This window comes from Schistocerca cancellata, chromosome 3 (assembly GCF_023864275.1).
Source record: "Schistocerca cancellata isolate TAMUIC-IGC-003103 chromosome 3, iqSchCanc2.1, whole genome shotgun sequence".
Lineage (NCBI taxonomy): Eukaryota > Metazoa > Arthropoda > Insecta > Orthoptera > Acrididae > Schistocerca > Schistocerca cancellata.
In genome coordinates, this window is record NC_064628.1 from 283,162,318 (window position 1) to 283,179,540 (window position 17,223).

A 17,223-nucleotide genomic window follows, 5' to 3' on the forward strand; every position below is an offset into this window, starting at 1 on the left:
AAAGTAGTTTTCTTGTTTCAATAACTGTAAAATTTTACCATGAGTGAGAAGTGTGGGCTTCGCCATAGGTTCGTGAGTAGTGGATTGCGGTGTGAGACTAGTTCGAAGTATTTTTCACTGGGGGGAATGCAGCGGGGACGCCGGAAGCCAGTGAGCATTCTGGTGAGATGCTCTCCTGGAACTGCAGGTTATCTAGCAAGTAAGTTTATAGAGGAGCAGGAGCGTAAGATTTGAGCCCTTCAGGTGCAGTTGAAAAACGCACAGGAGGAGCTAGATAGGATGAGGAGGGAGAAGGGGTTGGGGAATGGGAGCTGGCTGTTGGCAAGAGATCTGCTAGGAGAACGAGATTTTCAGATAGTTTTACTATTGGTGTTTGCAATAGATGTGACCAACTGTCAGAGTCTAGTGGAGAGCAATCTCTAGTAGCTGTAGATGTAGGAAGTATGCAGCAGACCTCAGCAGTTACGGTGCTAGGACAGTTGCAAAGTCGAAGAGAAAGAAGAAGGTTCTGCTGTTAGGTAGTTCTCATGGTAGAGGTGTAGGACAGCAGTTGCAGGAAGTGTTGGGGAATGAGTACCAGGTCACCAGCATTGTGAAGCCTAATGCAGGATTGGCTCAGGTGACTGTTAACATAGGGGGGTTATGTAGGGATTTTACTAAAGAGGATCAGGTAGTGATTATGGGTGGGGCTGGTAATAGTATTGACAGAGATGGGGAGTATGACTTAGATGGTGACCTGGAAAAGATAACCACTCAGACTGGCAATACGAATGTGCATTTCGTGGAACTGTTTCAGCGTCACGATCGGCCTCATCTTAATACAGCCGTCAGGCGTAATAACATGAGACTTAAGGGGTGCGCTGATGACAGAAGGCATGAGTCACACTTCAGTGGTGTCGGTGGAGTCTATCAGCAGGACGGGTTTCGCTAGACATGGCCTGCACCTCAACAGGTATGGAAAGGGGAGGTTGGCAAAGCTTGTAGGTGACAGCATAGGTGGGGTACGTGGGATCACTCATGGGAAAATTCCTGTAGTAGTGGGTGTTAGAGCTGTACCTTTTTTAGATTGAAGTCAGCTGCTAGGTATTCCTGCTTAATGGAAGTCTCTCTAACAAAGAAACCACTTTCGACAAAGCTTAGGTAACCGATTAATGAGGGAATTAGTATATTTCATCAAAATATGCAAGGTATTAGAGATAAAGTTAGTGAACTGCTTATAGATGTTGACTCTGAAATTATTGGTATATCTGAACACTTCTCAAATAAGGAGATAATTCAGAGGCTTCCTTTACCAAGATAAAGGCTGGATGGCAGCTTTTCTAGGAGCTCTTTGAGGTGTGGGGGAGTAGCCATGTATGTGAAAAACGGTATCCCATTTGTGTCAATTGATGTTTCAAAGTACTGCACTGAAAAGGTGTTTGAATGTTGTGCAGGTGTGGTTAAATTTAGTGGAGCTAAACTTCTAACTATTGTTATTTATAGATCCCCAGACTCCGATTTCACAACATTTTTGCTAAAGCTACAGGAGGTTCTTGGTTCACTTTATAGGAAATACAAAAAGTTAGTTATATGTGGTGACTTCAATATTAATTGTATAAGTGATTGTGCAAGGAAAAGGATGCTGGTAGACCTCCTTAATTCATACAATCTTATGCAAACCGTATTCTTTCCAACGAGAGTGCAAGGGAACAGTAGAACAACCATAGACAACATTTTTGTTCATTCCTCATTACTAGAAGGGCATCCTGTTAGCAAAAATGTGAATGGCCTTTTAGATCATGATGCACAAATTTTAACTCTAAAAGATTTTTGTGCTGCAACATATGTTAAATATAGTTATCAACTTTTTAGGAAAGCTGATCCAGTTGCTGTAGAGACCTTTGTAAACCTTATTAAGGAACAAGTGTGGCAAGATGTTTATAGTGCTGATACAGTAGACGATAAATATAATGCTTTCCTCAAGACTTATCCCGTGCTCTTTGAAAATTGCTTTCCATTAGAACGTTCAAAAAAGGTTCTAGCACAAACAGGCAGCCTGGGTGGCTGACTAGAGGGATAAGAACATCCTGTAGAACAAAGTGGCAATTATATCAAAACGTTAGAAATAGTCAAAATCTAAATGCAGCAGCCCAGTACAAACAGTATTGTAAGGTGCTTAAAAAAGTTATTAGGATGGCAAAAAGTATGTGGCATGCAGATAGAATAGCTAAGTCTCAGGATAAAATTAAAACCATATGGTCAGTCGTAAAGGAAGTGGCTGGTCTGCAGATACAGGTCGAGGATATAGAATCAGTGCGTAGTGGGAATTTCCGTGTAACTGATAAGTCGCATATATGTACAGTATTTAATAATCACTTTCTGAATATAGCAGGTGAACTAAATAGAAACCTAGTCCCCACAGGAAATCATATAGCGCTCGTAGAAAAAAGTGTTCGGAGACTGTTACCTGAAATGCTCCTCCACGATACTGACAAGAGGGAGATTGAGTTAATAATTAAATCGCTAAAGACCAAGAACTCTCATGGATATGACGGGGTATCTAGCAGAATACTGATGTATTGTTCTATGTATGTCAGCCCAATACTTAGCCATATCTGTAACTTTTCCTTTAGGAGTGGTCGGTTTCCTGACCAATTAAAGTACTCGGCAGTGAAGCCACTTTATAAAAAGGGAGACAGGGATAATGTTGACAATTATAGACATATTTCTGTGCCATCGGTGTTTGCTAAAGTTTTCGAGAGGGTTGTATACACAAGGTTACTGGAGCATTTAAATTCACATAATTTGCTGTCAAATGTACAGTTTGGTTTTAGAAATGGTTTAAGAACTGAAAATGCTATATTCTCTTTTCTCTGTGAGGTTTTGGACGGATTAAATAAAAGCTTGCTAACGCTAGGTGTTTTCTTTGATTTAACGAAGGTTTTTGACTGTATTGACCACAAAATATTTCTGCAGAAGTTCGACCACTATGGAGTAAGGTGAGTAGCCTACAACTGGTTCGCCTCTTACTTTAAGAACAGATAGCAGAAAGTAATTCTCCGCAATATTGAGAGTGGTAGTGATGTTCAGTCCCAATGGGGCACTGTTAAGTGGGGCGTTCCCCAAGGATGGGTGCTGGGGCCACTGCTGTTTCTTATTTATATAAATGATATGCCTTCTAGTATTACAGGTGATTCAAAAATATTTCTGTTTGCTGATGACACCAGCTTGGTAGTGAAGGATCTTGTGTGTAATATTGAAACAGTATCTAATAACGTAGTTCATGAAATACGTTCGTGGCTTGTGGAAAATAATTTTATGCTAAATCACAGTAAGACTCAGTTTTTACAGTTTCTACCTCACAATTCAACAACAACCGATATTTTGATCAGACAGAATGGGCATATTATAAGCGAGACGGAACAGTTCAAGTTCCTAGGCGTTTGGATAGATAGTAAGCTGTTGTGGAAAGCCCATATTCAGGATCTTGTTCAGAAACTAAATGCTGCTTTATTTCCCTTTAGAACAGTATGTAAATAAGTGACAGTTCAACACGTAAAATAATCTACTTCGCGTATTTTCATACGCTTATGTCGTATGTATTACTTTTTGGGGTAATTCTTCTGATTCAAAAAGAGTATTTTTGGCTCAAAAACGGGCTGTTCGAGCTATATGTGGTGTAAGTTCGAGAACCACTTGTCGACCCCTATTCAATAGTATGGGAATTCTGACATTGCCCTCACAGTATATATTTTCTTTAATATCGTTTGTTGTTAGCAATATTAGCTTATTCCCAAGAGTTAGCAGCTTTCTTTCAGTTAATACCAGGCAAAAATCAAATCTGCATGTGGAATGCACTTCCTTGACTCTTGTGCAGAAAGGAGTGCAGTATTCTGCTGCATCCATTTTCAATAAGCTACCACAAGAACTCAAAAATCTTAGCAGTAGCCCAAACACTTTTAAGTCAAAACTGAAGAGTTTCCTCACGGCTCACTCCTTCTATTCTGTCGAGGAGCTCCTGGAAGAGCTGAAAAATTAAGCAAATTCCAGTGTTACATTGTTGATTTTCTTTATTTTAACTTACGACTTGTTGCCTGAATATGTTTCTTATATTTCATTTTATCTGTTTCTACTATAGTGTTATAATTTCATGTATTGACTCGTTCCATGACCATGGAGACTTCTCCTTAATTTGATCCCACGGAAGAATAAAAAAAAGGTAGAGCTATCACAAAGTGTACTGACAGACAACCTACAAGTGTTGGAGGAAGAAGAGTGGACAGAGATTTCAATATACCTGTCAGTCTCATAAGTTTAGAGACTGGATTAATAAAAACTAGAGTAACATTAAGCTGGTTGTTCTACTGCTTCAGGTATCCTACATAGTCTTCCCCCAGCTGTGTCCAACGCACACAGCTTTCATACAACCATGTGAAACTGTCAGAAAAGTCCTTCTTTGGGATTCTGTTCAACTCGCGCATCACATTGTCTTTAATGTCGGTTACATCGTCAATGTGTTGACCCTTTATTTGGGTTTCCGCACTTTCGTCATTTTGTGAAAGGTTCGTATTAAACTAATTCTCATCAACCATGATGATTTTTTCCAGAAAATAGTTTTCATCGTTTTGAATTTCAGTCAAGCTGAAGCAGATTTCACGCGTTGTTGTTTTTCTTTGTGAGTCAAGATGTAAATGACAAACTTCCTCTTCTACAAAACATTATGGAGAAAGTGCTAGACGTGTGATTTAGAGGTATTGTTCCATTGGGATTTGTGACACGACAACACTTAACACACTATGGCTGTACTTCTACTATTTAACACTGCCTTTTCACAATAACTGATCGAATCCATATCTGTTGTTTACAGTTCTTATTAAAAGCTACCATCATAGTTACGGCACTCACATGGCTTATAAGAGAGGAATAAAATCAGTCTCGGAAGTCTTTGATGGATAATGTAGAATGCTCTAAGCGGCGACAGCGTACCAATTTAGGCACACAATGGAGAAGACTATCAAAAGAGCTTCACATCTGCAATTAAGTGACAGGGAGAAGATATAAAATATGTTAGAGGAATGTGTGGAATTATCTAATCATCCCACATAATTGTCAACAACGCAGATAATGCAGCATCACATTCCCATATGGAGTTAACGATGACGGTACAAGAAACCATACTGAGTTTCACATCACATTCAGTCATTGATGGAGGAATGTCTAAATCAACAGCACCGTGACAGGATGATAGAGAAGGGTACCAGCCCTTAGGGCTGTATATAGTAGGCCTGTATATAGAAGAAGGAATGCAAATAATGTAGGAGCCAAAACAATGACTACTGAAGGTACTTCAAATAAAGCAAAACGCATTTGGTCCAAATAAGACTTAATAGACAAGAAAAGGCAGATATTCTTCATTACTTGTTTAACAACAATTGAGATCATCCTCAGTGCATGTGTTTACAATTAATGTTCAGTTTTGTTACAACTTCTAAGCAGATAGGCGATGACCAATGCACTAAACTAATTCTTTCCTCCCCAAGTGTTTTAAATTGTGGAGACCATGAAATAAAATCACATGAGACCAGCGCCCTAATCAAAAGTTGTATTATCATGCATGTTTGCATAGAGAGTCGAAATAAATACAAAAACATCATAATTATATTAAGAGAAAGAAATAAGTAGATAGATTATTTGCAGAAACAGATGAACTGTAACGATCGATTACTTGTAATCGAGTATATTCTCACCTGCCAGACACTCAGATATATTCAGCGTTATGTGAAGATTAATGGAGTTCTATATACAGCTTATAATTTCCACAGATATTCTGGAGTTCTTAAACTTTCAATGCAGTTCCCAGGGTTCTACCTCTGAAGCTTTATCCCACAGATAGGAACTTAACATTAGTCCTATGCACTGACCAAGTCCTCTCAGTCATGATATTATAATAGAAATTGAAATCCATTTTGGTTGATAACTGCTTCTTTTCTGCAGCCCACATGTAAATATATTTACACAAAGAAAATGTTATTTCCTTAAAGTAATTGAGAAATTCCATATCTTAATGAAAGATAACAAACATGTAATTTGCTAAATACCAAACCATCAGCATTATTATATAATGCTGATGAGGAGACTTCAACAGTTTTAATCCATTTGAAGCAAAGAAGGTAAGTTCCTAAAGAAAAGAAAATAATTAATGAATTTTTAAGATAAATGAATTGCTAGTCATGAGTTAATGTTTGAATAATACCTATAATGCCTGTGCCTCATTATTACAAGTACCACTAGATTTAGTCTATCCTGAATAACAGATAGATTAGGAAGCGTTTAAAAATACTGTACCAGCATTAAATGAATTTTCCACCAATGCTGAACAGAATGCAAGAATAACTACAAAATGAAATATTTTTTGAGGTTTTGCAACAATTATTTAACACTATCGCTTTTTTGTATAACTGCATTTCAATGTGTGACTATAAATCAAAAAATACTGCTAAGTGAAAAAGGAATAATTATGTTCATCCATTAGAGCAGTGTTTTTGTTCACTAGTACATCTACATGGATTTCTCATTTCTGAGTGAGATCCATGTGAAAATGATACAATATAAATAATAATCATAATTTGTGTTACAAATTTAAGATTACGGCATGACTGAATCATAAACATGATAGAATCTCTCCGAAGTTACTTACATCTGGGAGTGCATTTCACTACTGATTTTGTTCTGCTTTCATCTACTTTCCTTTGCAATGTTCTCAATTCTGTTTTATGGTCATCGTTAAATCGCTGATTTCAAATTGTTATTTCAGCGAAGACTGTACATTAAGAGTTATTAATTGCTTTAAATGTTTACACATACAGGGTGTTTCAAAAGGACTTTACAACTTTAAAAATTCATATAAATTTATTGAAAGAAGATCTAGAGCTGGGTTTAGTGCTTGTTTATAGGGAAACACATCAAGTTTTTTTATCTTAAACTAAAGATGTTGTATGTGGCTTCCATAGATTATCTTGCAATCATCTCATCGGAAGTAGATTTCTTCCTACACTCGGTGTCGCATTGTAGGTGTAACTTGCTCAGTGGTGGTGTAAATTCTTGCTCTAATTTCAGGTAGATAAGCCAGTACAGGAGGCACAAACACAATATGCTTGATGAATCCCCATAAAAAAAGTCAAGTGGTGTCAGGTCTGGGGAACGGTGGTTGGGGGGGGGGGGTCATGCAGTTGGCACATCACGGTTAAGTGGTCACTTTTCTTTAGATAATCCCAGCATGAAGCAAGCATTTCATTCTTGGTTATCCTCATCGATCTGTGGTATCAAAAATTGTTGCAACATATCCAGATACACTATCCCATTGATGGTTCTCTCATGGAAAAATATGGGCTGTACACTTTGTTCTTGCTCAGTGCACAAAAAACATTCAGTTTAGGACTATCACGAACATGTGGAAATGTTTGATGTGGATTTTCACTCTCTAAATCCTACAATTCTGTGTGATAAACGTGCCACTTAAGTGAAAAGTCATCATTAAAGATGATTTTGACCAAGAAATGTTCATCCTCATGTAATCGATTTAATATATCCACACAAAAGTGCTTGCGAGCAATTTTATCAGTGTCTTTTATCACTTGTATGATCTTCAGTCTGTATGGTTTCAAATGCAAACGGTATCTCAACACACACCAAACAGTCATAGGTGGGATTTGCAGTTCGCGAGATGCACACTGGGACGATTTCGTAGGGCTGTTGACAAAATGTTGTCTCACTCGCTCAACGACGTCGTCAGATGTGCTTGGTAGATCAGATGATTTCACATGTCTTACCGAGCACCCTGTTTCTACAAAACATTTATGCCAATCGTAAATTGTAGGCCTTTTAGGAGGATCTTTAGTATACTTGGTACGGAAATTACGCTGAACTGTTGTCGTTGACTTCGATTCTTCAAACCAAAACACACACCTAGCACGCTCGAGTCCAGTGAAGGCAGCCATCTTTAACGCAACTGCCTTACGGTGCGATTCGGCACTAGCGAAATACGCGAGATAAAACTGTATGTATTTCCCTACAAATTGTCACTAAAATCACCACTGTAGGTACTATGAATTAATTTATATGAATTTTCAAAGTTTTAAAGTCGTTTTTGAAACACCCTGTATTAGTTCTGTATTCTCTACTGATACAACAGTCTTCTCATTTACAGATGTTGGTATATTACGTAAATGCAAATTTTTCGACTATTTGTTAAGTTTTGTATCTCTAAAGTACTCACACAATGTCAGTAGTGTTTGTCTCATTCCCTATTATGAGTTTTGTGCAACTTTGTGCTGAAAGTATCGCTGTGAATTTGTTTTTTACCTTTGATCGCCGAGAACAGTGCGAATAGCATTCAAAACAGTAGTAGTTGTGACATCTTTAAACTCCAGACGATAGCCAATGCCTGCTTGAACCATTTTCGCCACATTGTTTTGTTGGTCACCCATGAATGGAATTCCGATTAGAGGAACACCAAAGTAGCCTGCCTCATTCATACTCTGGAGCCCACCTTGTGTAATGAACAGTTTGATGTTTGGATGAGCTGCAGAACAGAAGAACCATGCCGCCTCATTATGCCAATATATGCTCCCATTAGATATCCTGACAGACATGAAGGTTTCACATACCCAACACATCTTGCTGCGGCAGCCACTTGGATATTTTGACGTTTCCTGGACGGCCTGGGAGGTCATCTGCTTCCCACTTCCACAGCACCCTCTGTGGCAGCTGCGAGAAAGCCTCCAGGAAGGCCCGACGCTTGTGCTCGGGCATCGTACTGCCTCGGACGTTGGTGCCCAGGCTGAAGTAGATGACTCCATTTTCGGCGCCATCAAGAAAACTTTGAATATCCTATGGCATTTCATAAAACAGACTTAAAGTTATACAGCATTAACAGTCATAAGGTGTTGACGTCTTAGATACTATCTTCTGTTCCTCCATTAAATATTACAATATGCGTATCCCTACATAGCCTATTACATTTCTAGTCGTCCATAATATGTTATAGATATTCTATAGTTTTATTTCTTTGAAATTCATCGTTCTAGCCCTCCTCATCATCCGTAGCTCCCACCCCAACCCTCACACATACCCGTCCCACCAAACAACTGCTTTTTTTCAAATGTCAAGTTATCTCACTTATAAAAGTCCAGGTCAACCATTACAATACATCCTTTAACGTGATAAGTAATATGTAAAATCTTATTTCCTCTCTTATTCTTTGCAAAGAATCCCTCGGTGGTGCTCCGTCGCTGTACTTAAATTGTACACATTTTTTTACACTGTCCAACTGCTTCTGTTTCTTCTACACAAATTTCCCCTCAATCCACACTGCACGCCTGTAAAATGACTTTCTGTGATACCTACTGTCGTAGGAGCTGCTTTTCCATTGCTATGTTGTGGCTATCAGCAAACTTATTTTGTTCACAACGCATTATTCTCCTGTATGTGGATGTGATATCTCTGTCTTTTAATGAGTTTTTCCCACTTTTTGTACGTAGGTGATGAGTTATTCGTGTCTGCTATATTTCAAAACTTATATCTTTGTTTTTTTTATTCCTGAAACCCATATTTTACATTAACTAATCTGTCCACTACATTTCTCAGTTCTTCTAAGTCAGTCTTACCTTCAGCCAAAAGTCTATGTGGCATTTCGGCTTTATCAGCTTCCTCTAAACACTCTTAGTCTTGTTTAACGTCTCATGATCGGGGTTCACAGTCCTCCAGAATTGTTTAAAAGACGTCATATTCGCCTTTGCCTGTAGGGTATTAATTATTTCACAGTTGCAATTTCGGTCTTTGGGCCATTTTCAAGTGGTACTGCAAACGATTTTGCTTCAGTGCATGTTAGACTTTAACATCCTCCGACATGTACGCATGTCATCGTGATGAACAGACCTTTTCACTGTAGAAATACAGTAATATTAGACGAATGCGAAACTGTGTACACAATTTACGTTATTTGACGACGTTCAGAGCTACGCACTTGTCTGATGTTGCAGTATCTCTACAATGAAAAGGCCTACTTTTGACGTTGTGCCAGAGGATTTTAAAGTATGAAATATGCTGAGGCAAAATCTTTTGAAGTACCTCATGAAAATGGCCCAGAGGCCGAATTTGCAATTGTGAAATAAATAATCCCATAGTTAGTGGCGAATATTATGTCCATTAAACAAAACCAATGTATTTGTTCTTAAGCTGTCGTTCATTATGTCTTCGACATACTATTTAAACACGAATGACGATCAGTTACTTCCCATCCTACACGTTTCTGAACATTAGCATATCTTCCTAGATTTTCCAATTACATAACCTGTAATTGGTCTTTATGTTGGACAGTCCATCAGTGAGATGACTGTGTACATTATCCTCTTCCATCTAAAGAATTCATAAATATTATTTTTATTAATAAGCTTAGAAACTGTGCCATGCATGTGCGGGTCTTTTCCTAATATCGGTTTTTTCTGCTCTGGGTTTGTCTCTGGCTCATCGCTGGGTGATCAGAAGACTCTTGGCCACAAAAGTCCGGACGTAAGCAGTGGCGGACCAGATTTAAGCCCGAGATCGGTCAGCTACGGGAAATTGACAGGTTGGCAGCCGTGGCGCTTGGAGGTCAGCGTTTACCAGGGGCGTGTGAGCATCCCATTTTGGCCAAACATTGCTGAAAGATGGCGAGCCAACGCGTGGAGTGTTTTTGGCGGAATCACACCGGGTATTTATTTAGCTTGCAGCTATATAACCGTGGAAGGAACGAGTCTGTTTGGGAGAAGCACTGTGTACCTTCCCTTTGATAACAGGCATTAATTTTGAGCTCAGTAAATGCATCCTGTTTCCTTTGGCACCTGCTCGGTATTAGTCTCTTTACATCTGTCTGTTGTGAACGAAAGGCGCTTATTTGTGGTTTTGATCCAAAGCACTTTTCGCAAGTTGTGGCGAACGTGCATCAAGTTTGTTGTCTTGTCGCCATGTCACTGAAATTTCTTCAAGGCGCTTTCATTAATTTCAATCTGTAAATTTCTTGCCATGATCTTGCTTACTATTTTCCTTTTTAGGCGCTTTGTGTTTTAGTAACTATTACTGTCTCCCGTTTTAATGAAAATAGTGTTGCTTTGAAGTTGTCAGCCTCTGCTCGTTTTTGAATTTCATTCAAATACTATGTAGCACTCAGCCTAGTTGGCTTTATACAGTACTTAGGCCTACTGGAACTCGTGTATTGGCTTAAATTTAAGTAGAGTAAGTTTTAATTCTGTATGTGTTTGACGCAGGACAGGCTAGTCTTTATTTAATGAAATGTTTGCTAGGGACTTCACTGTATGCTTTAACGGAGCCGGTGATATTCACCAGTTTTGTAATACAATTGTTAAAAAGTATCTATTTTAGTAAGGCAGCTGGGCAGTTGATTACATCAGTTCGTATTTCTTGTCATTTGCTGCCTGTTTGAACTAGCTGAGTGGATGTTATTTGTCGTCCCTTTATTTGCCTTTCTACCTGACAGGCCTTGCCCATTGTCTTTGTGTATTTGATCGGCTACTGCTGTTTTTTCCCGGTCGTCCCGAGGTTAGGGATTTAACTCACTTCAAACTTTTCAATTATCTACGCAGTAGGTGATTTAATATAAATGGTTTCTTTTAAATGTTCAAGTAAATCTAAGAAACGTCGTCTTTAAGATCAGCCTATTGCTTGTTTCGTCATTTTATTGTAAATCTCAGTACGTAGTTACTTATGCATTCCTTGCGATTTAGGCAAATTTCAGGCAAACCTTTGAGCACTTTCACCGGTTACAAACGTTTTTTGCATGGTCAACAGCCATTAATTCGATTAAGCTGTACATGTTCTTATTTATCTGAATACTACTGAAGGTTTGTATGTGTAAAATTTGTGGTGCCCTTAAAATTTTGTTTTGCTTCAGCATGGACCGTTTGGTGAAACTGCCATATATAGTCATTGGTTTGAGCATTTATGTTCTTAATCTATAGTTGTTTATTCCCACTGCAACTGCTCACCGTATTGTGACACGCTTTTATCATTGGGTCCTAACCCATTGGTGCAGTTGATAAGAATAATTTTCGAATGGTATTGCACTATTACTCGGTTAACTGTTTGTACTGTGCCTAATTGTAACCTAAGTTAGTCTGGCTTACCAATGAAACATATGTTTTATTGGGTCTAAGCCAATTTGTCACCTTCTAAATTTGTTATTTGATTTTCTTACTGTCATTCCCCTATTGGAGTATTTTTCTTATCTTAAAGATTTTGATTGTTTTAATAACTTCGTCCGAACAGGCTTTGGAAGTCCCAACGATGCCGACCGACCGCTGCGTCATTCTCGGTCTACAGGTGTCACTGGATGCGGAGCAGCAAATTGCTCTCCTGGCCGTTGTCAGTTTTCGTGACCAGAGGCGCTACTTCTCTATAATTGTTTCTTTTCCTCTGAGTACTATTCCAGTCTGTAATTAACAATCCTCATACACCTAGCAGATTTATTCGTGCCTTCTCATGTTTTCTGGAAGTATGAAATTAAGCTTCTAGTTTCATAAGATTTTGACTGTCATATTACTGTGTAAAGCGCCCATTTGTTTTAGAAACTTCGAAGGTGTCTCATTGACTCACGCAGACTTGTTTCACCTCCTACCAATCAATGCTCCATCAAACACTGGGTATTTCACAGAATAACTTATTTCTTCCACGTCGAAATCCTCCTCAATTTCTACCCCACTAAAGGAGAGAACTATTTTCCACCAAACGATCTCACAGTATACTGTCGCCAATAATTTGTCGTGTTTTGCTCTACCAGTTTGCATCTTGTTCAGCAGCAGACGTACTATGACTTTTCCAAAATTAAATAAAATCTTCCAGTCAACACCTATTCCAATTTATTTCTCGTGATTTCTTTTAGTATCTCTTAAAGTCAAAAGGCACGTAAATTCAGATTATATATTTTGTAAGTTCAAAGAAACTGGCGATTAAATACAATTAGACTCTAATAACAATATTCAGGAACACAAAATTTAAAAAAATAAAAATTAACTGGTATTATAAATATTGTTTTTATTTAACACCCTTAGTATCGAGTTGCGTGTTTCTTATAAAATGAAGCAATGCCTACGGAGTACATCGAGTGACAGTGTTAAATTTTTCTAGTTCATCCGTATTAACCACAAAAAAAGGAACGAGAGAAGTGGAAAACATTTACAGAACGGGAACGCACATTAGACTCCCAGCTGCCAACCTTGTAGGGTAGGGAAATACTGTTTCACTAAAAAACGAATGTTTGAAACGCATATCTTTTTAAGGAAACCGATTATGATGAGAATTTAGTACATTGCTTGTTTACTGTTCCCGTTGTCTTAAGCAACATGATAGCTGAAACCTGGTACCGTCACATCACCAATTACCCACCAGCATAATACAGTTACTGAAAATTTCATCCACTGCCACAGACTCTGACGGCCCTCTACTTGTCAGAGCACAAGTCCGGGATGTGCAGAAACATTTCAAACATAGGGATCCTTCAAAGATATGCAAAAAATTATAACAAATAAAACCAAGGGGACAAATCCAGTCCTAGACATAAGTTCCTGGGAAGACCACATGCAGCAAGAGGTCATAAAGGAATAGGCAGCTCATATCCGTTCTAGACTGATTAACAATAGAAAAACCGGAGGGAGAAAACTTCAGAAGGTGGTAACTACTGGATATGAATTACGTAACATTCACTTCTCTGAAGATAGGGAGCGTGAGGTATGAAGTAAATTTTTTCTGCAGAAAAATGTGTGTGTGTTCATTTTAATCGTTCTCGACGTCTTTTTACCTCCCCTGAATTGCGTCTGAGGGACACCATTCTTCCTTTTAGCGACACTGTGCGGTTCCTGGGCCTCACGTTTGATTCCAAGTTGTCGTGGTTGCCTCACCTTAAAGACCTCAAGGTGCGGGCCCTGAAGGCACTGAATATTTTGAAGTGTCTGAGCCATCGGTCCTGGGGAGCAGATCGGGCGCGTCTGCTGCAGTTCTATAGAGCTTTCGTCCGGTCGCGTCTTGACTATGGTTGCACCGTGTATGGGTCAGCAAGGCCTTCGTATCTGAAGATTCTTGATGCAGTACACCATGAGGGTATCAGGCTGGCCACTGGTGCCTTCCGTACCAGTCCCATCCCCAGCCTGTGTGCTGAGGCAGGGGAACCGCCGCTCGCCATCCGGCGGCAACTCCTCATGGTGCGACGCGTGTGTCAATTCCTTGCCTGTCCTACCTCCCCTGCGTACCCTACCGTTGCCCGACCGCCTATGGAACGTCTCTTTTCCAGTCGTCCCAGGGCAACGAGACCATTTGGGATTCGTGCCAAGCATTTGCTTGAGTCCCTTGGTGTGGAGCGTGTGGCCCCCCAACGACAAGGTTTTACTCGCCTGCCTCCCTGTTTGCTCCAGAGGCCCAGCGTCCTTTTAGACTTGTCGGAGTACCGGAGGAGTTGCACTCCTGCGTTTGTTTTTATCTCCTTATTTTCTGATATTTTAAACCAGCATCCCGACCACGTACCAGTATTTACGGATGGCTCTAAACAGGGGGACTCTGTTGGTTGTGCTGTTGTTTTCCCTGATCGAGTCGTCAAGTTACGGCTTCCTGCGGCGTTTACCATCTTTGATGCCGAATTGTTTGCGATCTTGCGGGCATTGGAGCAGATGAGGTGTGTTCCCAGTCTTAAGTTCCTCATCTGTTCTGACTTCCTGAGTGCCCTTCAGACCATGCAATACTTGTACCCAGCGTATACGGTCGTCCAGAACATCCATGTTGCCCTCCTCCACCTGCAACGGCAGGGGAAGGAGGTGTCCTTCTGCTGGGTGCCGGGGCACGTGGGTATTCGGGGAAACGAACTGGCGGATGTGGCTGCCAAAGATGCATGTTCCCTCCCTCACGTTGTTGAATGTGCCGTCCCCCTCCATGCTGTTACCTCCCTCCTGCGTTTTCGTGTTATGCGTCAGTGGGAAGAGGAGTGGCTGGCAGTCGGTGACAATAAGTTGCGTCTGGTCAAGGCTACCACGCGGCCATGGCGTACGTCCTACCGGTCATGCAGGCGGGATGAGGTTCTCCTCACTCGCCTCCGCATCGGGCACAGTCCCTTAACGCATGGTTTTTTACTCCGGCGGGAGGATCCCCCAATCTGCAGTTCTTGTGGCGTCCAGATTACTGTCCGCCACATTTTACTAGACTGTCTTTTATTCTCTGACCAGAGGGCGGTGGTTTCCTTGCCACCGGATTTGCCCTCTATTTTACAAGATGACGCAACGACTGTAGTTAAGGTCTTACGGTTTTGTGTCCTGTCCAATTTGTTGCCTCGGATTTTAGGGAGAGGGTTTTAATGTACTGCTGGGTGACTGGCTCACCCAGGTTTTAGGTAAGAGGTCAGCCAGTCACGATTACCTCGTTGTTTCCCTTCGGTTTCTGTTCTCTTTTCCTTGTATTTCCCTTCCTTTTTAGTGTGTCCCTTCTCCTCTCGTTTTGCCTCTGTGTGTGAGGATTTGGAACTGCGTCAGGTCCGTGTGTTTTAGCCGTTCTCCTTGTTCGCTGTTTGTCTTAGTCCCTTCACTGCATGTGTTCCTGTTTTTATGCGTTTGGGCGCTGATGACCACGCTGTTTAGCGCCCGTAAACTTCAAACACACACACACATGAAGTAATGGAAGATGAAAGGACACAGAAACTGGTTCCAGGTAGTCGAATAATCGATGCTTTTATTAATAAGAACACAGTCATTATGTACAGAAATGCTCATCTACGATCTAGACTTCGAGAACGTATAGAGGTACTCAAAGTACCCTCCGCCACACACCGTCAGGTGTGTAGATGTAGATGTAGATGTAGACATAGCGTAAGCATAGTATTTAGCTAAGTCTACAGATAATATAATAACTCATTTTTCCGAATTTCTCAACTGTAGTGTGTTATTTACATACAACTGTCTACGGAAGTTAATTTAGTTTCGACTTCGTAGGGAATTGACACAACAAACTGTGCGAACCGTGGGAGATGTAATTAAGTTCGTACAACTCTAGAATATTTATGAATTGTAAGCAGATTTGTAAACGAGAATTAAATATGTGGACATGTATGAAAATTAATGGTTTTATACACTACTTAATGTAGCCACACGAAAAACTGACGCCAAACATAACTCTAAATTTTCATCGTTATCAAAACATTTGTCTTAGCTGTGAAATATATGTAGAGAATTAATATACTAAATAAATTTCACATTTACCTGAACTAACAATATACCGTTTACAGAAAACATTTTAAATCTGCAGTGGGCTTTATAACTACTGCTGAAAGTTTACATAAAATGGTGGATGTGAGTGACTCCTTCTGATGCTTAATGTCGAAGAGCAACTGTAATACGCTTTGTGAAGAAATAATATGGGACTATCATCAAACAACCATTCAAATATGAGCCCCCTCCCGCTGGTTTCTGTGTTGAAAGTGTCTTCTACCTACTATTTCTAAACTTAACGCTGCATCAGGAGATACTAAGATGAGTGATATCCTTTAGGATAAGGATACTTCATTAGTGTGGTCGCCTCCTCTTTTCCTTCTATTGAACGATGTTATCTTGCTTTTAGCTTTTGGTGTTTTATTTTGCTATTGCAGTTTCGGCATTTGTGCCATTTTCAAGCATAATATATGGAAGTATAGGTTCTCACTAAGCAGAGATAACAACGAAATAGCCACATATCTGTCTAACGTCTGCCTATATTCAAAAATATTATACCTGAAAATGGCATAAATGTCAAAACCGCAATTGTAAAAGAAAACACTAACAGCTAAAAGCAACATAACATCATTTAAAAAATTAAAAATGCTGTAAAAATATATTACGAGAGAACAATGCTTCCTCTTCTGTTCGATTCTTTTTATTTTCTAATCATTTGTAAGTACATCAGTCTCCACTAATGGCTTTAACCGCCATAACCATCGCTTCTCCAGATCTATGCATGTGTTCCTGAATTTAGATCGAAAGCTTCTTAGTCCTGTATGACAACCTGCTAATGTACCACTTTAAAACACAGGACATCAAGAGTATCTATGAAGAACGTTTCACAAACATCACGTAGATTGGCAACACTACATACAGTTAAGACATTTTTACCGCCTCTTTACAGCCAATGCGCAGAGGGTACTTCCTTCGGTTAAAAATACCATTATTTACGGCCTCACATAAT

General features: G+C 39.7%; 1 protein-coding gene across 1 annotated transcript in view; it reads right to left on the minus strand.

Moving 5' to 3' along the window:
- Nucleotides 1-17,223, minus strand: part of LOC126174951 (UDP-glycosyltransferase UGT5-like) — a 66,067-nt gene that overhangs the window by 12,562 nt on the left and 36,282 nt on the right. The window contains exons 5-6 of the mRNA XM_049921410.1: nt 8,646-8,868; nt 8,341-8,560 (exon numbers count right to left, since the gene is read on the minus strand). Coding sequence (XP_049777367.1) covers nt 8,341-8,560; nt 8,646-8,868 — 443 coding nt within the window. The remainder of the gene's footprint in view (nt 1-8,340; nt 8,561-8,645; nt 8,869-17,223) is intronic.